Genomic DNA, 24,632 nt, shown 5'->3' with positions numbered 1-24,632 from the left:
CTAGAGACGCTGTGACTGTGTGTGTGTGTGTGTGTGTGTGTGTGTGTGTGTGTGTGTGTGTGTGCGCGTGCGTGCGTGCATGCGTGCGTGTGTGTGTGCGCACGTGTGTGTGTGTGTGTGTGTGTGTGTGTGTGTGTGTGTGTGTGTGTGTGTGTGTGTGTGTGTGTGCCCGGGTATTAATAAAAAGCATGTGTATATTATTCACTGTGGTTTATTTAACAGTCGTTTTTTTTATTTAACCAATAAGGTCTGTTCATTAGCAGATTTCCAACGGATCCAACAGCCACCATCTGCATCTACTGTATCTTCCCTCTCTGTTTCTCTCTCTTTTCTTTCACTCGGTACTAATCTCTCTCAGTGACTATGTTTACATGCACAAAATATTCTGCTTTTCCTCATTCTGAAAAGCACAATATTGCGACTAAGCTGTTTACATGGCTAAAGAAAATGAATGTTCCATTAATATGCCTGTTAAATGCAGCCGTGCATACGGTACTCAGATTACTGTAACGTAAAACATCCGCATGACAGATGTCATAAGCACCTTCTAGAAAAGGTTGGCATTGTGATATTTGCACATACCCAAAAACCTGTTGATATCCAAGTCTTTCATAATGGTTCAAACTAGTTCAGTCGGGACCACTTTAGTCAAAAACACAAGACCACTTATTAGGCCATGTTCACATTACAGGCAAATCCGATTTGCTGCTAAAGTCATTAATCATCATTATCTTGATTGGTTTCCCAAATCTGATTTGGGAGTGTGTCCGCACTGCCACAAATCTGATTTGGGCAAGTGTTCAAGTCGGATCTGTGTGTCCAGACCTCCATATATGGTTTGGGACAAGTGACACAAATCAGACTTGGAGCTGTCCAGACTCATAAAACCAATCTGGATAGGATCATTAAGTTCACAAATCAGATTTGGCCTCCTAGTCTGAACATGGCCTTGGATCAATTTAAAGCTTTTATTAGCATGAGTTATATTTGGCGGTATGGCTCTGTTCTGGAGGCTCCCTGCCCTTCCATGCGCATACATGGAAAGCCTAAGGCAGGGAGAGCGGCAGCAGCAGATTCTGGGAGCTCCTTGCCCCCTCAATGAGCAACATGGAATAGCCTTAAGGCAAGGAGAGCAACAAAAGACCCCCAGGTACAGAACAGAGCAAGCAACAATGACAACAGAAATGACATTGTTTAAGTCAGACACAGCATGAAAGGAGGAGCTGGGGAGGAGGTGGATTGCAAACAGCTTGCAGATGAAGCAGCCATGTTAGGCAGCAGACTGGAGCAGAATTAAAGAGGGTGCCCTGTTTGAGTTGAGCCAATTGAATGCACCAGCTAAGCAGTCAGCTGATGTGGGCTGGGTTTGAGATCAGCTCCTAATCAGCTGTGGGCTGGGTTTAAGCTGGGCTTGACAGGCCTGCCTGAACTACCGCGATGCTCAATGTGTGTTTCTCCTTCCAATCAGAAATGTGAGCTTTTCTTTTGGGCGCAGCATCTATGGCTACAACACATACTCTAGCTGACTGTAAACGGGCACAACGGGCGTAAACTGCAGTAAAAACCCCAATTGAGACGCATCATTCTGAAGATCTCATGGTAATGGTCGTCTGAATATGTCTCAGAATATGCTCATTATGTTGCTCTCTCAACCCAATCTCAGTGACACTAGATACATGTCTTCCATTTGGAAACACTGGTACAGTGCCTTACTGTAGAAATGTTAGGTGTGTTTTTTAATGGACCTTGTGTCTGACAATAAAGTGATGATGATGATGATGATGGTACTCATGTCGACAATAGTTGGCGATTAATTTAATAGTTGACAACTAATCGATTAATCATTGTAGCTCTAGTCCAAAGGATGCTCCTAAAACCCAAATAATATTGGCCTATTCCAGATGTCTTAATCGGAAAATGCTACACTTGGAATAAGGCTTCCAAACGGTATATGCTGTTTAAACCTATATCAAATTCAGAATATTGTCATATTCAGAATAATAGTGGAATATTATTGTTTATGTAAATATACTATAATCGCTTCATGAGTTGATCTGTCTCATCTTTTTCTATTGTTAATTTTCAACTCTCTCTGTCTCTCTCTCTCTCTGACTCTCTCTCTCGCTCCATCCTTGGGGGTTTGCTCAGGCAGATAGCGCCTAAAGTACGTGTTAATTAGAGAGAGAGGTAAGGGGAAGAGACAGGGGGAAGGGTGGAACAAACAACAGAGCGATGGGAGGGAGAAGACAGAGCGGGAGATGCAGGGCAAAAGTGTGCGTGGGTGGGGAGGGTCGGAGGGAATAGAGAGAGGGAATAGGAGACAGATTCAGAAAGCAGTCAGTGTATCAGCAGCGTGTGCCGGCATCAGTACACAACGAGTAACCAAGCGCTCCTTCATTCAGCTTTATTCATGAGTTGTTTTTTTTCATCAAAGGTGAGGCAACAAAAGGTCTTCACAATGCTTTTCTGCTCACTCTCAAGGGTACGCGGGTAAATTCACTCAAATCAAACGCACACCTGTCGACATTTTTTCCACATTTCAAACCGGAAGAGTGCTTCAAAGGCAGGACATTTTAACGTTTTTTTTTAATTTATGTCCGCTGGCCACAGTCGCTCATTTCTTCTGCTATTTGAACGTTTTACCAGCTTGATTGATTTTCCCCCGAATAGAAAAGAAACCCCAGATGCTGATGGGATGGCCAATCAGCCACGCTGTTGCTTTCCTACTTCTTGATACACCCCTCATTTTTAGTTTCATTCTGAATAAATGCCAGCGACATTCTGAGAGCCAGGACTGCCACTTTGAAGTTAGTGCAGTTCGTTCTATATCACCATATGTCTCTGGATGGACTTCTGGGATGTGTAGTGCATTGAAGTATTTTTCTGCAGCTTTGTGGCTTAACATTAATTGAACTAAATTACATGTAGTATCTATTGACAGTGCCAGAAATATTTGCAATTAATGGTGAAGTAAAACATTTTTTTTAACGACTTTACAGAAATTGACGCAGCAGCATCAACCATGGGTGCAGCTAAAGCTGGAGGTATCAGCCGCATCTCACGACACAATAAGACCCGGCCCCATTTACCCCTGGTATTAAAACTGGATCTCATCTGTATCCAGACACGTTATCCGGACTAGAAATAGCGCTTCGTGCTCAAGTGCAAGTGCACATAGTGCAAGTGCAGCAAGTGTGTCAGGGAGTCTAGCAGGTGGCCAGAGCACTAAGGTCTGGCCACTGTGTTGAACTGCCCACAGGGCTTTGAGGAGAGGTGGAGGTTCCCCTCGGTGTGTGTGTGTGTGTGTGTGTGTGTGTGTGTGTGTGTGTGTGTGTGTGTGTGTGTGTGTGCGGTGGACGGGACACACACACCTGTTATGGCCCCAAACACAACATGACTACCTATTTCAACAGAACAGGTTGCCACTCGGTTGTGCTTCAAGCTGTTGTTGACACCAGTATAAGTGATATTATGTCTCAACTATAGATAAATAGCAACCAAAATAATATATAACAGATCATTTTATAACCTAAACAAATCCATATAGACCACACACACACACACACACACACACACACACACACACACACACACACACACACACACACACACACACACACACACACACACACACACACACACACACACACACACTCCTGCCAGTGACTGATCGATGCACTACACAAAGACAGTGGGAGGGAAGAGGTGTAACTCCAGTCGAAATAGGCTAAGAGAGATGTGTTCAATGCTGCCCAAAGCAAACCTCAAAAGTAAATAGCCTACCATATTAAATGTTATATGTTAAAATGATAAATAAATCTTATTAACATTTATTGGTAGGAGGAAAAAAAGAGTTTTGGCACTGAGGGCTGCTTCTCCTCCCTGATGATGGCTGAAGTAGCTATGAACGAACCGTCTCGGGTTCTTCCTATCTCTCTATATTAATCTGGAGTGACACATCTCAAATCACATCACGTCTCCTATCTTTGAAAAGATAGACAGAGATCCCATCTCAATGAGGATAACAAGAATGCATTTAAAATACCAGGTGTAAACACAAGGGCAAGATGATTGCAGATGGCACTTTAATACCATGTGTAAATGGGGTGTTAATGATATTCCAGATTGAAAAGTGCAATGTTGCACATTAGTTCTCGTGAGCACTGGCTCTTGGAGCTACATTACGGGGGCCCACCGGGGGCAGTCTGGTCATGACAGAGTGGAATGGAAGCGTGTTTCGGACAGAAAGCCGGGGGTGAATGTCGGCCACCTCCGGAGCAGACGCAGAGATCATTATTCCCCTGAGTCAGGCCAGGCCAGACGCTCACATTGATTTCAGCTCCACATCAGAATCCCAAAGTTTCCCATTAAGTGCGTTCACAGCATCTCATCTGCATAGTCACACGTGCACAAAGAGGAATGGGCTATACCCACACCGCACACCTGCCACCATGATCCATGATGTGCAGCACTTGCATGATAAGAACCCACTGATCACACACAAACACACACACACACACACAGTCACACATAAACACACACACAAACACGCACACACAGTCACACATAAACAGGGACAGGCGGCGGCCATCAGCGAGCCTGCTCTGGGTCTGTGGGGACAGAGTGCACAGGATGTGAACCAGCCACCAGGACAGCGCAGGCATATGATTGGTTTAGGTGTTTGAAGACATCCGGACCCCGCTGCACAATAGATGAGCACCATCCCAATTAATATTTCATCCATATTTCATTCCTCCCCGCAGACCCCTGCAAGCCGAGGCTGGGTTTTGCACACGGCGACATCTATAATCCATCCTCCGGAGTGGAAACAGGGTTTTGATACCCGGTGTTGGAAGTTTCTGGGTTGCAGTCCTCTATGCACTCCCCCTGTCTTAAACAAAAGAACTGGCGTGCTCAACTCGCAGTCTTTAGAATATACTGGGTGCCAACGGAGAATGCACAAAACTAACAGATGAAGTTGTCGGCGCTCACAAATCAGTGTATATCACTTTTAATGATGCGGAGCAGACAAGTCAACGGACGTGTTTCAGCCCTAGGCTTTCCTCAGCATTACCTGTCTGGATGAAGAGGAAAGACTGTCTGCCCGCCTTTCAGAGCAAATGAACAAGAGAGCATGTATTGTGAATGAAGGGTGAGAGTAGGAGATTGGTTTTGGAGCGCACAGATGAGAGGAGAGACAAAGAGCACATAGTGTACCTTCCACCTGCACACAGCACTGGCAGGGTTTCAGCTATGGATGCACACTGATATCGGCACGTCATTTGTATCGGCCGATTATGGTTTAAAATGAAATATCGGCATTGACCCGAAACAAACATTTCTGCCGATAGGACAGGAATTGAAATTGAGAAAATGACACTTTAATTATGCCCAAATGCTCTATGCTTGACAAAATGCTTGACGCCATGTCCCTGTTGCGGGTTGTGGTTAGCAACTTACTACTTACTATAAGCCACGCCAAGCTGACAACATTCACTCCTCTCACCCCCTGCATGAGACTGTGGGGGCCTTAAACAGCTCCTTCAGTGATGGTCTGATACACCCATGATGTAAGACTCCCTACGGCAGTCACTGATGACATCATCATTGAGTGCTCAAGTGACATCACCAATTCTATACATACAGTAAGTGATATCATCTGTGATTTATGATGAATTTGAGTGTGTCCCGAAGGCTTTGGAGACCACTGTGTTCCAGAGTTGTCTAACTCCCACGCACCCACTACTAGTTATTAAAGAAAGATAAGATTAGGCTGATAGGGTGATGTCACTCGAGCAATTGTGATGTCATCAGTGATGCTGCTGCTGTAACGAGTGAATTTCCCACATGTGGGATTAAAGGCTATCTTGTATTATCTTAATAAGGGGGCCTGGTTCTGTGGTTCCGCGCCGGCTGAATCGAGGAGGAAACCAGACGATAGCTTCTGCCCCTTGGCTGAAATCTCTATTAACGGAGTAGCCCTTCACGAAGGTGAAGGCACGTTGCTCAGGAAGGATGAGGAGCGGAGGAACATGAGACGAGGCGCAACAGCCAAGATTGAGGAGGTGTGAGAAACACCGGAAACTTGAAAGAGGAAGAAGAACCAGGTCTAGAGTGAGACCATCCAACTGTGAGAGGCAGCAATGTTCCAGTCTGCCGGAAAGCCATTGGAGTGGTTCCGCGACGCGGTGCACTTGCTCGAGTGACGTCACTGATGACATCACTGGTGACATCACAAATGCTTGAGTGACATCACTGATGACATCACAATACATCAATGATGACACATTACTGGTGAATCACAATTGCCAGAGTGACCTCATCAAGCAGCGTGCGAAGCTAAAACACATGAGTTGGCATGACTTTTTTTTTTTAGTGGGGGGTTCCTATCAGTAGGAAACCCCAGGGGAGAACATGCAAACTCCACACAGAAAGGCCCTTTTGACGAGCCCGCCTGAGCCGTATGCACTGAGGACATGGGAATGGGGGCACACCCTCAGCGCCCAGGCAGGAATCGAATCCACTGCACCACCGTGCCCCCTTGGCATGAGTTTGGTCACACTCCATAGAAGTGTGCCCATGGCACATCCTCTCCAGAGTCTCCACCCTAGAAATGTGCATGTGAAGCACACAGATTTCTAGTTTATGTTTATGTCTGCTTGAGACTTGATGTTCTCTGAGATTAGGTGGAAAAAATGTGCGCTTATTATATCGGTATCAGCAGTCGGCCAAAATAGTTGGAAAATATTGGCATATCGGATATTGGCAAAAAAAAAATCCAATATGGTGCATCCCTATTTTCAGCCGCACACATGCATACATACATACGCCTGCATCTCTACTGATACCAAATATGTGTGTGTGTGTGTGTGTGTGTGTGTGTGTGTGTGTGTGTTGAATATAGTTGAATATAGTAGTATTTAGCATATTTCTATGTACATAGAAATATGTATATGTATGTATATGTACAACTGTGTGAGAAACTGTGTGCATGCATCCACCACCAGACCCCATCCTAAATGTTGCCTTGGCAACAAGCTGACTGAAGTAAATGAGTGTCCTGGCTCTGCTGAAGGATTGTGGGAAAGCAATATGCCAGCGTTCCGCCCCATTAGTTTGACAGACAGCCTGGTTGGCCTATAAGAGGTCAGCTGGCAAGGGCAGCCACATTAGTATTCCATAGGAGAGACCTCGGGATTGGTTTTACTCTAATGTCAATCTAGCCCGCTCGCGTGCGTGCGTGCGTGTGGGTGGGTGTGTGCTTGTTTCATTCGTGCATGTGTGGCTGTGTTTGTAGAGGCGGGTGCATGGGGGCTGGTGGGGAGTAAGGCTTGTCTTGGCATATAACATTGCAGGCAGGTGTGTGTGTGTGTGTGTGTGTATGTGTGTGTGTGTGTGTTGCGCTGGGGGTGGCAGGCTCCTCGCCAGGTAAGCACATCGCCAATTATCACTTCCCAGTCCCCCTACCTCTCTGTCCCTCCCTCCTTTCCCCCGGGTGTTAGTCAATACAGAAGCCCGTGAGAGCGACGAGATAGTAGCTAAACTGGTCAGCCGCCCGCTTAGCTGGCCGCTCGGTGCTCCAGTCACGCCAACACTCTCTGTTACTCCTTTATATTCCCCTCTTCCCAACACTCTCTGTTACTCCTTTATATTCCCCTCTTCCCAACACTCTCTGTTACTCCTTTATATTCCCCTCTTCCCAACACTCTCTCTGTTACTCCTTTATATTCGTCCCCTCTTCCCCTCACTTGCGCACCTCCCCGTTTAACATTCATCTCCTTCATTCACCTTTTGTTTTTAGTCGACCCTGTGTCCTCTCTCCTCCCTACTCTTCACCTGCACACCCTTTTCTATTTTTTATACTTGATCCCCTTCCTTCCAAACCTAAGTGTCCTCTTCAACCAACCCCCTGTGTCTCTCTCTCTCTCTCTCTCTCTCTTTCTCTCTCTCTCTCTCTCTCTCTTTCTCTCTCTCTCTCTCTCTCTCTTTCTCTCTCTCTCTCTCTCTCTCTCTCTCTGTCATTTCTGTCCTGAACTTTCTCTCTCTCTTTCCTCATTCACTCATATCTCTGTGTCTCCCATCTCTTGTTTGAGCAGTAGATAATTTTCTAGATATTCATCATGTGATATCGCCTAGGCTAACATGGAGTAAATGATAAACACCGGTTTGTTTTCTTAATATGGAGATGAGTTTGATACTTCCTAATGGATTTTTTTTTTGCAACAGAGTCAGTGGAGTATGAAAAACAAGGATCCTTTGACACAGCAGTAATGCTAATTTGGTTAAGTCTCGCCTGTCTAAACTAGAGATACACTAATACAAATACAGGTATGAGATATTTGGATGATACTGAAATATGGTATCAAAGTATCCTAATAGAAAAATCCATGAGCCATTTGTAACAACCCAGAAATCAAAGCGAAGCAGTTTTATTTTTCTGCCTTTTTCCACCTATTATATAAATGTCAAAATATTTGTTCTCGCTAATGGAGAAAATTGTATTACAGATGGACTCTGTTTATATGATTGTGTAAAGGTACTGGATCAGATTGGTGCTCTCAGCATCAGCCCTGCTGCTTTCCTTCACATGCATCATCTTTCAAGTGCACTTCTCTCTGCTCATGATCCCCCTCCACACTCCTCTCTGTTCATGATCCCCCTCCACACTCCTCTCTGCTCATGATCCCCCTCCACACTCCTCTCTGTTCATGATCCCCCTCCACACTCCTCTCTGCTCATGATCCCCCCTCCACACTCCTCTCTGTTCATGATCCCCCTCCACACTTCTCTCTGTTCATGATCCCCCTCCACACTTCTCTCTGTTCATGATCCCCCTCCACACTTCTCTCTGTTCATGATCCCCCTCCACACTCCTCTCTGTTCATGATCCCCCTCCACACTTCTCTCTGTTCATGATCCCCCTCCACACTTCTCTCTGTTCATGATCCCCCCTCCACACTCCTCTCTGTTCATGATCCCCCTCCACACTCCTCTCTGTTCATGATCCCCCTCCACACTCCTCTCTGTTCATGATCCCCCTCCACACTTCTCTCTGTTCATGATCCCCCTCCACACTTCTCTCTGTTCATGATCCCCCCTCCACACTCCTCTCTGTTCATGATCCCCCTCCACACTCCTCTCTGTTCATGATCCCCCCTCCACACTTCTCTCTGTTCATGATCCCCCTCCACACTTCTCTCTGTTCATGATCCCCCTCCACACTCCTCTCTGTTCATGATCCCCCTCCACACTTCTCTCTGTTCATGATCCCCCTCCACACTTCTCTCTGTTCATGATCCCCCCTCCACACTCCTCTCTGTTCATGATCCCCCTCCACACTTCTCTCTGTTCATGATCCCCCTCCACACTTCTCTCTGTTCATGATCCCCCTCCACACTCCTCTCTGCTCATGATCCCCCCTCCACACTTCTCTCTGTTCATGATCCCCCTCCACACTTCTCTCTGTTCATGATCCCCCTCCACACTCCTCTCTGCTCATGATCCCCCCTCCACACTCCTCTCTGTTCATGATCCCCCTCCACACTTCTCTCTGTTCATGATCCCCCTCCACACTTCTCTCTGTTCATGATCCCCCTCCACACTTCTCTCTGTTCATGATCCCCCTCCACACTTCTCTCTGTTCATGATCCCCCTCCACACTTCTCTCTGTTCATGATCCCCCTCCACACTCCTCTCTGTTCATGATCCCCCTCCACACTCCTCTCTGTTCATGATCCCCCTCCACACTCCTCTCTGTTCATGATCCCCCTCCACACTTCTCTCTGTTCATGATCCCCCTCCACACTTCTCTCTGTTCATGATCCCCCTCCACACTTCTCTCTGTTCATGATCCCCCTCCACACTTCTCTCTGTTCATGATCCCCCTCCACACTCCTCTCTGTTCATGATCCCCCTCCACACTTCTCTCTGTTCATGATCCCCCTCCACACTTCTCTCTGTTCATGATCCCCCTCCACACTCCTCTCTGTTCATGATCCCCCTCCACACTTCTCTCTGTTCATGATCCCCCTCCACACTTCTCTCTGTTCATGATCCCCCTCCACACTCCTCTCTGTTCATGATCCCCCTCCACACTCCTCTCTGTTCATGATCCCCCTCCACACTTCTCTCTGTTCATGATCCCCCTCCACACTTCTCTCTGTTCATGATCCCCCTCCACACTTCTCTCTGTTCATGATCCCCCCTCCACACTTCTCTCTGTTCATGATCCCCCTCCACACTTCTCTCTGTTCATGATCCCCCTCCACACTTCTCTCTGTTCATGATCCCCCGCCACACTCCTCTCTGTTCATGATCCCCCTCCACACTTCTCTCTGTTCATGATCCCCCTCCACACTCCTCTCTGTTCATGATCCCCCTCCACACTTCTCTCTGTTCATGATCCCCCTCCACACTGCTCTCTGTTCATGATCCCCCCTCCACACTCCTCTCTGTTCATGATCCCCCTCCACACTTCTCTCTGTTCATGATCCCCCTCCACACTCCTCTCTGTTCATGATCCCCCTCCACACTCCTCTCTGTTCATGATCCCCCCTCCACACTTCTCTCTGTTCATGATCCCCCTCCACACTCCTCTCTGTTCATGATCCCCCTCCACACTTCTCTCTGTTCATGATCCCCCTCCACACTTCTTTCTGTTCATGATCCCCCCTCCACACTCCTCTCTGTTCATGATCCCCCTCCACACTCCTCTCTGTTCATGATCCCCCCTCCACACTCCTCTCTGTTCATGATCCCCCTCCACACTTCTCTCTGTTCATGATCCCCCCTCCACACTCCTCTCTGTTCATGATCCCCCTCCACACTTCTCTCTGTTCATGATCCCCCTCCACACTCCTCTCTGTTCATGATCCCCCTCCACACTTCTCTCTGTTCATGATCCCCCCTCCACACTCCTCTCTGTTCATGATCCCCCTCCACACTTCTCTCTGTTCATGATCCCCCTCCACACTTCTTTCTGTTCATGATCCCCCTCCACACTCCTCTCTGTCCATGATCCACCCCTTCACACTCCTCTCTGTTCATGATCCCCCCTCCACACTTCTGACCAAGTGAAGTTACACAATAGTGTCTGAATGCACTCACGCTGGGCTATTACACCAACTCCCACAGAGTCAGGATTTACCACAGCTATGGCAATCTGAAGTCACAAAGAGAGAGAGAGGCTGTGGCTAGCCTAGGTTCAATAGGCTTCTGAATATTTCTGGAGCCCGCTTGCTAGTTTCAGGGTGTCCAGAGTGGGTGTTGAACTGACTGTGTCTACGTGTGTGTGTGTGTGTGTGTGTGTGTGTGTGTGTGTGTGTGTGTGTGTGTGTGTGTGCGTGCGTGCGTGTCTACGCCTGGGTGTGTGAATGAATGAATGAATGAATGAATGAATGAATGAAAATTTTATTTACGTGTCAGGACAATTTACATGACCCATCCCACATGGGATTATCAGACACATCAACATACAGTTATTTCCATATCTATTACGGTGCTTGAACAATACAAAACCGTACAAACACACACACGGCAGCACGCGGCATCAGCAGCAAAACACAGATTTAACTACAATGTGTATTAAGTAAAATATATGAATTATCTATCATATGTCATCTTTTTCCTCCTATCCCACGCATGAGAGATATATTCGGAAAAAGCAAAGATGTTATCAAAAAGAAATTCAAGTATGGCACCTTCTTCAAAATCTAACAGGTTTAACTCAGGGGAGTGAACTTTTTTAAATAGTATATCTCGTAAGTCATGATACAAGGGGCAGTACAAAATAAAATGAAATTCATTCTCCACTTCCTTCAGCTCACAATATTCACAAATCCTATCCTCCTCCGCCGTCCCTCTGTATCTGCCTGTTTCAATATGTAAAGGCAGAATACCACATCGTAACTGAGCACATAAGGACCTCTTACTTTTAGGTAAATTAAACATCACATATTTTTCACATTTAAATTCATTTTTAAATAAACAGTAAGTTCTTAATTTTGGCTTCTGCCATAGTTCTTCAGTCCAAGATTGTAACCAGTTAGCGCGGATCTGAGATTTAAACGACTCTACATTTATACACATTCTTTGAGAGTAATATTCTCCAAAACCACACTCCTGAAACAAGTCATACATATCTGAGACCCACTCCACTGTGTGTGTGCGTTTGCGTGCGTGCATGTGTGTTGATGTAGCAGAGTGCTAGTCAGGTTAAACATCACTTCAATAGCTCAAAGCTATGCATTGCTGTCCACCCCCAAAGAGCTCTGACACAAGCCACTTTGCAACATTACACACACACACACACACGCGCGCGCACAACGTACCTGTCAAACATGAATGCCAAAGAAAAGGAAAAGCTATGTGCTGTTTAAGTTTCAGTTCAGTTTCTTTATCTTCTTTGATTCTGTTTTTCTTGCCTGTTTCCGTATCTCTCTCTCTGTCCGGACTATTTTTACATGCTGCTCTCTCCCTTATTCCCCCCCCCCCCGCCCCCTATCTCTCTCCCCCCTCCCCCCTGTCTCTCCCTTATTCCCCTCCCCTCTCTCCATCTTGTTATCACACTTGTTCTCGATTTCAGAGTTGGTCTCTTTCAGAGACGGTGTGCACTGTGTGTGTGTGTGTGTGTGTGTGTGTGTGTGTGTGTGTGTGTGTGCTCATGAGTGCGTGTCACTTCAAGGACTGTTCACACACACACACACACACACACACACACACACACACACACACACACACACACACACACACACACACACACACACACACACACACACACACACACACACACACACACAGCATAAGCAGCATGGTATCTGGGCTTCTTGCTCTGTACCCTAAGGAGGTAGCCAGTGTTCATGGCTCTCCTTTCACAGCCTCTCAGTTCTGCTGGGCTCACAGCACTACAAGGCCCGGGTTCAGCTCAGCACAGTGTGGGCTCCCTCGACTGAACACAATAACATTCAGATAACACCAGGCCCCACCTAAAGTCACTCACTTCAGCAAAACGCACTGTAGCAGCTGGGCTGTACACAGTCACAGAGAGAGAGAGAGAGAGAGAGAGAGAGAGAGAGAGAGAGAGAGAGAGAGAGAGAGAGAGAGAGAGAGAGAGAGAGAGAGAGAGAGAGAGAGAGAGAGAGAGAGAGAGAGAGAGAGAGAGAGAGAGAGAGAGAGAGAGCCATAGGCCAACACACAGAGCTGTGACATATGGATGGGTGTTAGAAAACTATGCATTTTCACTAAGTGCTAATAAGTCACACAGTACAGTCTGTGACAAAGTTTAATTATGAACGTGTCGCACCAAGCTCCTACATTTCACCACAGTGTTCTTCCTTCTTCCTCTCCTACACACACTGAGCCACAAGCAGCGTCAGAAAGAATCAAATGCAGTCGATGGATGGTGTCTTTGATGGATTAATGAATAAAGAGTTAGTTTGAGATGATCCACTTTGAACGCCTCGCTGGTAGGTCTTTGCCTCTTCTCTAACCTTGTCCCCCAAATGTAAGCCAATCAAATCAAAGCACAAACAAAGCCTCTGTATCACTCAGGCTCCTGATTGGCTGCCTGTGACGCTGCTCTACACAAAGCGGTAGCTTCTAAACTTCTGTTTCTCTGCTGCTTGGATGGTTACCTAGCTTAATGTTAGTTGAAACTTAACATTGTTGTGGGGGGAATCACTTCAAGATGAATTATAAGCTTGATCCATTTTATAAGAGAGCAAGCCATTTTTAAATTAATAACAAAAAACAAAAAAATATATCTGCTTGTTTCTTTACTGGCTACTGGAACATGACTTTTCTTCATGTTCGACATGCTGCATATTGCATATACAGTAATAATAATTATAATGCATATTTCAGTGAGCTCCTCCTGGTGAATTGCGCTTGCAGACTGTGGCTCAGAATCTGCTGATCAGTGGGATGCCTATTACATGCCTCTATTATTCATGGTTTAAAGCATGTTGTTGAATTTAAGTGAGACTGTATTTGATCTACTGTATAATGTTGAGAACTATAATAATAAATCTGTTGAGACCAAAGTGTTACTTTATACTGTAAATAGTACCCTGTTTTTTTTTGTAGCAAACCTGTCTGACCACAAGGGGGGCTGCAGAGTCTGCCTGCAGCTGTAATTGGCATGTCTGTAAAATTGCTTTTCCCACACCGTTGCCCTCCTGGAAATGAAAGCAGTGACACTCTTTAGATGTGCTGCTGATCAAAGACAGATAGACATTTCTGATTATTATGGAAATTTATGAAAATGTAATTAATAAAGCCTAATTGACCAAAAAGTCAAAGTCAGTTGAGTCCCTAATAACAGATTAAATCAACTAATCAACTAAAGCGGAAGCCCTAAAATCAATTAAAGTGACAGACAGATACGGTATATTAATAGCAAAAGCTGCAGAAGATACAGTAGTTCATACTGCAATAGTAAATAGTTTGATTCTCCTCTCTCCTCTCTCCTCCTCTCCTCTCCTCTCCTCTCCTCTCCTCTCCTCTCCTCTCCTCTCCTCCTTCTTTCTCCTCTCCTCCTCTCCTCTCCAGTGGACGGAGCTATCCACCGTGCTGCAGGTCCCAAGCTAAAGCAGGAGTGTGGCTCCCTCCATGGCTGTGAGACTGGACAGGCTAAGATCACCTGCGGCTACGGCCTTCCTGCAAAGTGTGAGTACCGTGTGTGTGTGTGTGTGTGTCTGTGTGTGTCAAATCAATATGATAATCATAAGGATTTTTCTCAATAAATATATATTAAGATAAGCTTCATGTATGAAAAATCACATTAAATTATCAAAAGGAATGTTCATCTCATTGAACCAATATTCAGAATCAGAATCAATTTTATTTACTTTATTGCCGCAATATGCAAGATTACATAAGAGAAATTTGTAGTCCAATATATACACAAATAGGAGTGTTAAGTCATATGAATTTACAGTCCAAGTTAAATAGGCATTCAATAGAAATGTACTTTCCAAGTTAAATAGGCATTCAATAGAAATGTACTTTCCAAGTTAAATAGGCATTCAATAGAAATGTACTTTCCAAGTTAAATAGGCATTCAATAGAAATGTACTTTCCAAGTTAAATAGGCATTCAATAGGAAATTACAGTCCAAGAGGCTTTCGGGCCTTGTTGATGAGGCCGATGGCGGTTGGGAAGAAGCTGTTCTTGTGGCGAGAGGTTTTGGTCTTGACAGACCTCAGTCTCTTGCAGAGGGGGAGTATTTCAATGAGTTTGTTTTCAAATTATGTTCCTACCATACTTCATTTGATGAGTTTTTGAGTCAAATCTGTTCATCATCATCAATTTAGGCAGCAGAAATGTGTCACGGAGTGATGTTAAAATATCTTCATATCATCACGATATGATTCCACTGAAAGACGATAAACGATCATATTGAATCATCGCCCAGCCCGAGAATCACTAAGGTGTTTCAGTCCTATCTCCCGTCAGTGCAACCCCATGTTTTCTCCTTTTCAGCCGGATTTGAAGTCACCATCACGTCTCATCTTGGTATCCATAATAATGTCACTCCTCCTCCTTACATTTATAGCAAAGTAAATGGCACTCAATTATTAACAGGCACTCCGTTGCAGCGTGCATAACGTGACGAAACGGAAGATTCAACATGGCAGGAAAAGCTTTTCTGATGTGTTTCACATCAGGAAAAAAGAAATAAAAAAAAAACAGCTCTGCCTGCATCTCCTGCAACATGTGACCAACTCTGTGGAGCACATCAGTGTTTGCGTGGCATCGTTCTGACCCGTGCCGCATCAAAGCAGCCATTTATTTCTCCGTTATCTTGGTCTTTCTACTCCTGTGTGCCCTGCCCTACACAAACAAGGCAAAGGTCAAAGAGCATTTGACCAGGCTTTAGATGTAATGTCAGAGCACTGACACGTGGTCTGTGTGAAGAGCAGAGCAGCAACACCACAGCAAAGATGGAGACAAAAGACATCAAAGACCAACAACAACAGCACGATGATCTGGACGATTAGCACTTGAAACACAAGCCGGCTGTCTCTGTTTGTTGTCGTCAACAAAGCCCTGTGTTTGTCCTAAATGCTTTTATTACAAGACCTTGAATCTGATTGGTCGAGACGCTGAGCGATCCGTCATAATAAGTCATTGAATCAGGTATGCAACAATATGACTCGTCCTGTGCGGTGTAGCATACGGTGCTACGTTTAAGGATTTCTCAAGCCATATGCACTCATTCATGTTCTGCCTCTGTGTGTGTGTGTGTGTGTGTGTGTGTGTGTGTGTGTCTGTGTGTCTCTCTCTCTCTCTCTCTCTCTCTCTCTCTCTCTCTCCCTCCGTCCTTTTTGGCTCTGATCTCCTTCGAGCAGTAATCATGATTCTGCCCGACACTGTTGGTATGCACGCTGCATGACACTAATACATGCCGCAATAACACACTAGCCAAGCGCTGTACATTATAATGACCACCCAGGTGTGTGTGTGTGTGTGTGTGCGGGCGCCCGGGTGTGTGTGTGTGTGTGTGTGTGTGTGTGTGTGTGTGTGTGTGTGTGCGCACATCTGTGTGTGTGCGCGTGTGTGTGCGTGTGTGTGCGTGTGTGTGCGTGCGTGTGTGTGCGTGCGTGTGTCCACGTGTGTGAGAGAGATAAAAAAAACACTGAGACTGTGTGATATCAGCTTATGATGCCACTGAGAGTTGAAGTTCACAGTGGGAGAGAGAGAGAGAGAGAGAGAGACCATGATAAAGGCAGGCTGAAGGCACGGCGGAGAGAGAGGAGAGACGAAGACAGAGCGAGATAAGGTGGGAGTGGGAAAGTCAAGAAAGAAAGCCATAAAACAGGAGGGGTCTGAGAGAGAGGGAGGGAGGGGGTATGAGGGGGAGGGAGGGAGGGTGTATGAGGGGGAGGGAGGGGGAGATGTGAGGGGGTCTGAGGGGGAGGGAGGGAAAATGTGAGGCAGCTGAAGACAGGAGGGAATTAGGAGATGAGTTGCTCTTTCATTCTGTTCTGCTTTGTTGCTTCACTTGTTTAACTTTGAGGATGTTAGCACTTAGCCGTGACATGCGTGTGTGTGTCTGTGTGTGTGTGTGTGTGTGTGTGTGTGTGTGTGTGTGTTGTGTCACTGCGTCTCCTGATGTGTTTATTTGTCCTTTATGTATGCATGAATTTATGCGCGTGTATTTCTCCACTCGCTACTGAATAATAAACACTGATACTGTGTGTGTGTGTGTGTGTGTGTGTGTGTGTGTGTGTGTGTGCGCGTGTGCGTGTGCGTGTGCGCGCATGCGTGCGTGTTTGTGTGTGTGTGTGTGTGTGTGTGTGTGTGTGTGTGTGGACAGGGTTCGGGTTGAGAGGGTTACTTTAAAAATCAGATACAATTACTAATTAATTACCTGTTAAAATTTTAATCAGTAACCTCATCACAGTGTAAAAGTAATGCACCTTGATTGCTTTCCGTTACTCTTGGATTACCAATACCAAATATGCAAATAAAGATGCAAGAAAAGAAATATCATTGCACATAAACAACCGTCCGCAGTAGCTTTGTAAAGACTACAAGGAGTAGAATCTGCTTCTTTATCTTCCGTCAGGTCACACAGCAGTTAATGAGCTAATGAGCAGCAGCTAGCTAGCCCGCTAACGAGCGAGTTGATGTGGACAAAACGCTGTGTTGTTTCACCTTGTCACCTTGTCATGAGCGCTCTCCGGTCCGTGACGGAGGAAGACAGACCTCAACAGACCAGACTTTATTCACTTGATTTAATGCTCTGAGTCTGAACTCTGTAGCAACAGCTGGCTGCACTGAGCCAAGCTGAGCTAGCCACCAGGCAACAGTTGATCTGGGTGACTGACTGTCTTTCTGACTGACTGACTGACTGACTGACTGACTGACTGACTGATTGTGTTTCTGTGAATCTGTGTGTGTGTGTGTGTGTGTGTGTGTGTGTGTGTGTGTGTGTGTGTGTGTGTGTGTGTGTGTGTGTGTGTGTGTGTGTGTGTGTGTGTGTGTGTGCATTCATGCGTGTGTGGCCGCTGCCCAGCATGTGGCATGGAGAGAGGCACTCTCCTCCCAGACAAAATATCAACTCCCCAGTATAATGCCACGTGTGTGTTCTCCCATACTTAAGCACTCACAACAGGGCTTGATTACCTGTCAGTGGGAGGAAGGGAGGGGGGAGGGGGGGGGAGCGAGCGAGAGGAAGGCAGACAGAAACAACAGAGTGGGAGCACAGGAGGAATGAGAACGTGGCTAGAGGACTGCTTGAAAGTGGAGCCGTGCAGTAGGAGAGGCAGAGAGTGGAAGTGAATGCGACAGGGGAGAGGCAGAATGGTGTGAGAGAGAGAGCAGTCCAATCTGAAAGCCAGCACTTTGATGTTGATTTGTGTGGGCTCGCCACCAGATGTTGGATTTCAAGAGCGTCTGAGTCGCTACTTGCCAAATGTTCCCGAGGACCTGCTGTCTGCCCTCCATGCAGAGTGTCCGCCAAGCATCCCCTCAGCCACTTAGCCTGCAGCATCGCACCATCCTCACCGTAACCTAGCAACACCCCGGCCCGAGCGCATGGCACAGCAGAGGTGTTGTTTAGCCAGAGTCGCGCGCAATTTAGGGATGTTGACAAATGACAGCTGGAAAATGTCAAGCTTGCGCTGCTTAAACTCACATATTAACCCAAACTTAAAGGCAGTCAAATCAGCAATCTGCCCACTGTGGAGCGCATGAGCCAGATGAGCACTTGATTAGGAGTTTGATATTTGTGTGTGTGTGTGTGTGTGTGTGTGTGTGTGTGTGTGCGTGCGTGCGTGCGTTTGTGCTAGTGTGCAGGAAATGTGTTTATTGCTCACTTGTTAGGAAGATGATGTTGGTAGCAAGTAGGGATGCACGATATATCGGCAATCATATCGGTATCGGCCGATGTTAGTTATTTTTTAACATATCGGTATCGGTCCGATGTTGCAATGTTAATATCGGTTATCGGTATCAGCCAATTTCTTCACATTGAGATGAAATAATGCAGTAAATCTATGATTTATGGGCTTTTACAAATGTTTTTGAAATAAAGAAATGTATAACTTTTTCAAATTCAGTGTTTACATGTGTTTTTCAGTATGTACAAAATTTTATTATCATAGAAATGTGTTTTTATACAGATCATATCTTTTCATTTCTTCAGGCGCCTGAGTCCGTGTATTCGCTGTTGGGCCTTTTTGACAACAGTGGCGGTGTGGCCGGCCCAAGTCAGGTCCTGGTGGATGTGGAGGCTGGTGGGTGTGCCCCCCCCCCCCCCCCCCCCCCCTCCTGTAGTCTACAATGATCTCCTTGGTCTTGGAGACGTTCAGAGAGAGGTGGTTGTCCTGGCACCATTGTTCCAGGGCCCCCACCTCCTCTCTGTAGGCCGTCTCGTCGCCCCCCGAGATCAGCCCCACGACCGCTGTGTCGTCTGCAAACTTCACGATGGTGTTCGAAGTTTGAGTCACCACGCAGTCGTGGGTGTAGAGGTCGTACCAGAAAAGGGTTGGAGACGCACCCCTGGGGCGCTCCTATGCTGATGGTCAGTGGTGAGGAGGTGAGGTTGCCCACCCTCACCACCACGGGATGGGTCAAATGCGGAGAACAAATTTCACACATTGTGTGACAATCAATGGGACTTTACCTTTACCTTTACCTCGGAGCCAATCAGGACGCTGCTATTTCACATACACATGTTGGCCCCGCCTACATTAAGGCTTTACCCTTGTTCAAACCTTTTTGACCAGAATTGATCATTATTATTGGGTGAAAATAATGTAATATATCTCCCGTGACGAGTCGACTACTTTTTGTGAGTAGTCAATGACTAACTACTAAAAGGCAGTAGCCGTGAATGCCCTAGTAACAAGGTGTATTCTGTGCACATGTAGGGCTGTGTGTGTGTGTGTGTGTGTGTGTGTGTGTGTGTGTGTGTGTTTTGCAGTTGCCAGACAGGGGAGTGTGGGACGGATCCGTTGGCCTGACAACCGGGCGCCCCAGAGCCCACCTGTGTACCGATACACACCACAGTTACCCTGCTTACCCGCTCCCCAGCCAGGCCTCGCTCCCCCGCTGAAAACAATAAGAGACAACGCCAAGACACGGGTGGGGGCGGGGGCATGTGGTCAGAATCATATTCACTTTATTCAACAGATAAATGGCAGCTTTTAATTTCACCGCAGCAAGAACTGAACAGTAAGAGCACACACACACACAGTACAAAGGGGCCATGCAAATACATACAGCACAACAGACAGCGGTCCAGTCCTGCTTAAAGTTCAGCAGGGCCCAGATGCCAGGTAGCACGTCTTCAGCAGCACTGTAGTGGGCACGCCACATTAACAAAGCTGGCGTGTGGCAACACTTCAGTGGCACGAGGCGACTCCAACATTAACTTCTCCATTTCAGGTGCATTAGGACAGTAAAAGCACACCACGGCTCATAAAGATAGCAGAGAAAATACAAATGCTTGCGGCTTCACCTCTCATTAAATCACGCTGGAAGTCAACAAGGCGTATCTTATTTAAATCACACCAGAAGTAAACAAGGCGTATCTTATTTGAATGTGTGTTGGTGATGGGCTGTTGGTATATAAGGTGACCAGATTTCTCAAATGAAAATCAGAGACATTTCCAGTCCGGCAATCAATATATCATTAAAATATCCAAAAGGGGGATGATTCCGGTTTCATTTATTAATATGAAATATATAATATAAAGTTCAATGCAACTCAACTCAACTCAATAAATTAATAAACAGTGTCGGCTTCACAAAGACGGCCCCTGGTGCCCCCCCCCCCCCCCCCCAACACACACACACACACACACACACACACACACTTCACTGTGCCCCTTTACAAAATGTCAAGGTGTTCTCAGCAGCATGAGGCCTGGTCATCCAAACCTGCAGCGCAGAATGTTTTATGAATAGCCTCAGATCTCTAAAAGTATGTTCGGTGGAGTCCTAAGTGCTTATTTCATTGTTCAAGGTTTCCTGAAAGAGCTGCAGCAGAACATGTAAACACTTGTTGGATGTCTGGATCAACGGGCTACATAGACATGTGATGCTGTGATATGCTTTTAACCCGCCCGTAAGCCTCCCACAACCTTTCTGCTTGAGTGGTTTGCCAGTGGGCACGTCTGTAAAGGGGAGACTCATAGAATCCATTCTCACTCAGATATCTTGAGGTGAGAGCGGTCAAGGGTCCCCTTTGAAATTGACCATGTCGGTTTTTCAAAATTCATTATTTAGCTCCCTTCCTTCCCGACAAGGTAGCATGGCATTGTTGGTCAACAATGGATGCTGTAGGTCTTACAGTTTCACACCCTATAAGTATCTTCACTCAAGATTTAAGAATGAGCCCGCTAGAGTTTGAGTCATATCGGCCACAGACACCAGTAGAAAATCGGGGACATTTTCGGGGACAGCTCCAGCCGGGGACAGGTCCCCAAAAACGGGGACTGTCCCCGAAAATCGGGGACGTCTGGTCACCTTCTGTTGGTATGAGTATGCTGAATGTATGACTGGTGTGTGACATCTGCCAGCTTAAAGTCCCCCTCCAGTCAGTTGAGTCATTTTGAAGATATTTCATGTGTAGCTGTGTTTTTTCCTGCTCTGCTAATTAGCCAAAGTGTTCGCCACTGTATTTTGTTGACAAATCACCTTATTTTGGGCTCAAAGTCTTAAAATATAGCTCGTGGTAAAACCGTGTGCTGATGTCAGATATTATGTTGTCTAACGAGTGACGTGTCAATAGACAAATACAATATTTAATACTACAGTAAATACCATCTGCCGTTAGCTTGGTGTTAGGCTACGTTTGCTAACTACTGTAAGGGCTAATGTACACCGCCTCCGGAACAGATGCGGTACAGCTGCGAACAGACCCACACTAATCTGTCAGACGTATGCGGGATCCGACAAAAATAGAACAGGTGCATAATTTTTCCGTACCGCATATATCGCCCATCAATTAACATGGGCGAGAGTCGATCCGGCAACACAATAAAAGATTGGTAGCTCTATTGTCCAAAGCAGGTCAAGGTGCTGCTGGAAAATGGGAAAACAAACTGGAAACAAAAGGACAATCCAGGCATTCCACCCCGAGGAATACAGTATATTGTAGCGTATCGCTTATACGCCAAGGAACGGAGAGTTGTAGTTGGTACAGGTTCTTTATTCACAGGCTCATTCAGCTCCTAGCAGCTAGCTTCACAGCTAGCTCTACACACAGCAACCGTCTCCGCTCGCTCGCAGAACTAGACTGACATCCGGCCCCCGGCCGCTGGTCCTATATACCCCCTTCCCCCTAGGAACACACCCACACACATTAGTTCCTAGGTGCAATCTAGACACTCCTATTGCACATCACATTACAGGTAATACCTGGATTACCTGGAACGCTACATACTCCCCGCCCAACAATAATGTCGCTTCCACGCGACATGCACAACCCACACACATATCCCCCTGTACCAAAACACACCAACACTACATTTTTCGCATTTCCCCAAATAGTCTCTTATTTTTTCAGCACACTTCTCAATTTCCGTTCCACCACCACCATTTGCATTTCTTTTCATTTCTTCCCTCTTTTCCCATTCCTTTAAATTCAACCCACATTTCAATTCTCTTTTTACACACATTTCAATTTAACTCAAACCCATTTACGTTTTCCCTCTTTTCTTTACACTCATTTGCAATTCAACCCACATATCATTTCAGTTCAACATTTGACCCCAACATTTACCTTATTTCTCTTTTCTTCTTTACACATTCATTTAAACCACCATTTCCATCCCCCCCTTTTACAGCTTCTGTCCCACCTGAAGCACGCTAGTCCTTCTCCACCCCCAGTGGGGCTAGTCCTTCGCAAGGTGACTCTTTTCGGTCCCTTTTCTGTGCTCTACAGTCCTCACACGCACTGCAGTATCTCCGCACGTCCTCCTTTTGTTTGCCCCAGTAGTAAACTCTACGGATGTGGCTGAGTGTCTCTTCAGTCCCAAAATGACTGGATCCTGTGCCCACGTGCGCCATCCTCAGTGCCAATTCTCGCAGGCAACTAGGTACAACCCACTGGGTCCCACTTTTCCCGTGCCCCTTTCTCACCAAAACCCCATCTCCCCTCAGATGCAGGTCCGAAAACATGTTCCACAGTCCCTTCGTGGCACCGGAACACAGGTGAATCTCCTCCACAGGGGGCCGGCGTCCGGCCACTACCCACGCGAACACCGGACCGATATCCGCGTCCTCCTTCTGTCTGCGTATCCACTCACCCACGTCGACATCCCAGATGACCCTGTCGTCGTCGTCCAGCTCTTGCACTCGCTCGTCCTCCCGTCCCGCTCCCCCAGGGGGCGGCGTGTTGAGGACAGCAGGGCGAACACCATCGGCGTCGATCTCCACCTCGGCTTTCTGCAGTGCAGCCGTGGGGGGTGTGTAGCGGCTTGGTTGGGCCGTCTCCTCCGGCCTTGACCCCTCTCGCTCCCCCGGGGACACGAGCGCCGCTCCCCCGACTGTAACAGCATTGCAGGTGATGTCTCTCCCTTCCTTCTGGCTGTTCAACACAATCCCCATTATCCTGATTGTCTCGTCACTGATGGTGATCTCCGCCACTACTGGCTGGTATGCAGAGCAGCTAGCCTGGGCCGGCTCAACCGTCACTCTCCTGCCCAGAACAATCGGCTCTGTACTGCCCCGTTGCTCCGCTGCTTGTAGCTCAGGCTGCTCCACTGCTCCGCTACTCCGCTGCTCCTCTGCCTGTTGCTCCGGCTGCTCCCCCGGCTGTGTGTCTCTTCCAGCGCCCACACCCTTATTGCAGTCTCTGGCTAAATGTTCAGGCGACTGGCAAGTCCAACAAAGCCTCACCTGTCCGCCGCCTGCACGTCTCTCCTCTCTCGCTGTCTTCCAGTCCCCGACAGCTTCTCGACACTCTCTAGCTAGATGTCCGATCGCTCCGCATGCCCAGCAGGCTCCCTGCTGTCCATGTCGTTGTCCCGCATACCCGGTCCGTCTCCCGGGACCGCCTCGGCACCACCTCGCCACGTGGCCCGGTTCTCCACAGGTCCAACACAGTCTATTTTGTGGCTCCTCCGGCCGTTCTCCACACTGCATTACCTCTGCGCTCATCAAATCCACCCGCTGCATGACTTCCCGCAGCGCCCGCATCACCTCTACTGCCCAGGCAGGAGTCTCTTCCACCAGCCGTCTGACTTCTTTCAACACACGGGCTTCCATGCCCGCCAGCATCGAGCTGATCTCCGTCGTCAGCTCCTCTTTTCTCCCGTTACTCGCAGCCAATCATCGCAAGCAGCTACCCAGAGCCGTCTATATAGAAGAGTCGCAACATCTCCATTCACTCCAATGGACCAGTTTTTACACACACACACACACACACACACACACACACACACACACACACACACACACACACAAAACAATACAAGGCAATCACAGGCAATAGTCTGACAGGTGTAGCAAATTTACAATCATTCAAGTAGAAATACAAAAAATAGAAAGTAGAAATGCAAGAATGACATGAGATGAGATTACACAAAACAAGAAAAAGGTTTTATCTATTCAATGTACAACCTAATTTGGTGTATAAAAAAAATGCTGAATTAGAACAAATTTGAATTGAAAACACC

The 24,632-nt window shown here is 46.8% G+C and overlaps 1 protein-coding gene across 1 annotated transcript in view; it reads left to right on the top strand.

Moving 5' to 3' along the window:
• Window positions 1–24,632, top strand: part of macrod1 (mono-ADP ribosylhydrolase 1) — a gene marked incomplete at its 5' end in the record, with an annotated part of 177,641 nt that overhangs the window by 114,556 nt on the left and 38,453 nt on the right. Inside the window, one exon of the mRNA XM_083651800.1 lies at window positions 14,548–14,664. Coding sequence (XP_083507926.1) covers window positions 14,548–14,664 — 117 coding nt within the window. The remainder of the gene's footprint in view (window positions 1–14,547; window positions 14,665–24,632) is intronic.

The sequence above is a fragment of the Poromitra crassiceps genome, assembly GCF_964638095.1.
Source record: "Poromitra crassiceps genome assembly, chromosome: 15".
NCBI lineage: Eukaryota > Metazoa > Chordata > Actinopteri > Beryciformes > Melamphaidae > Poromitra > Poromitra crassiceps.
This window is presented reverse-complemented; position numbering and strand designations above follow the sequence as displayed.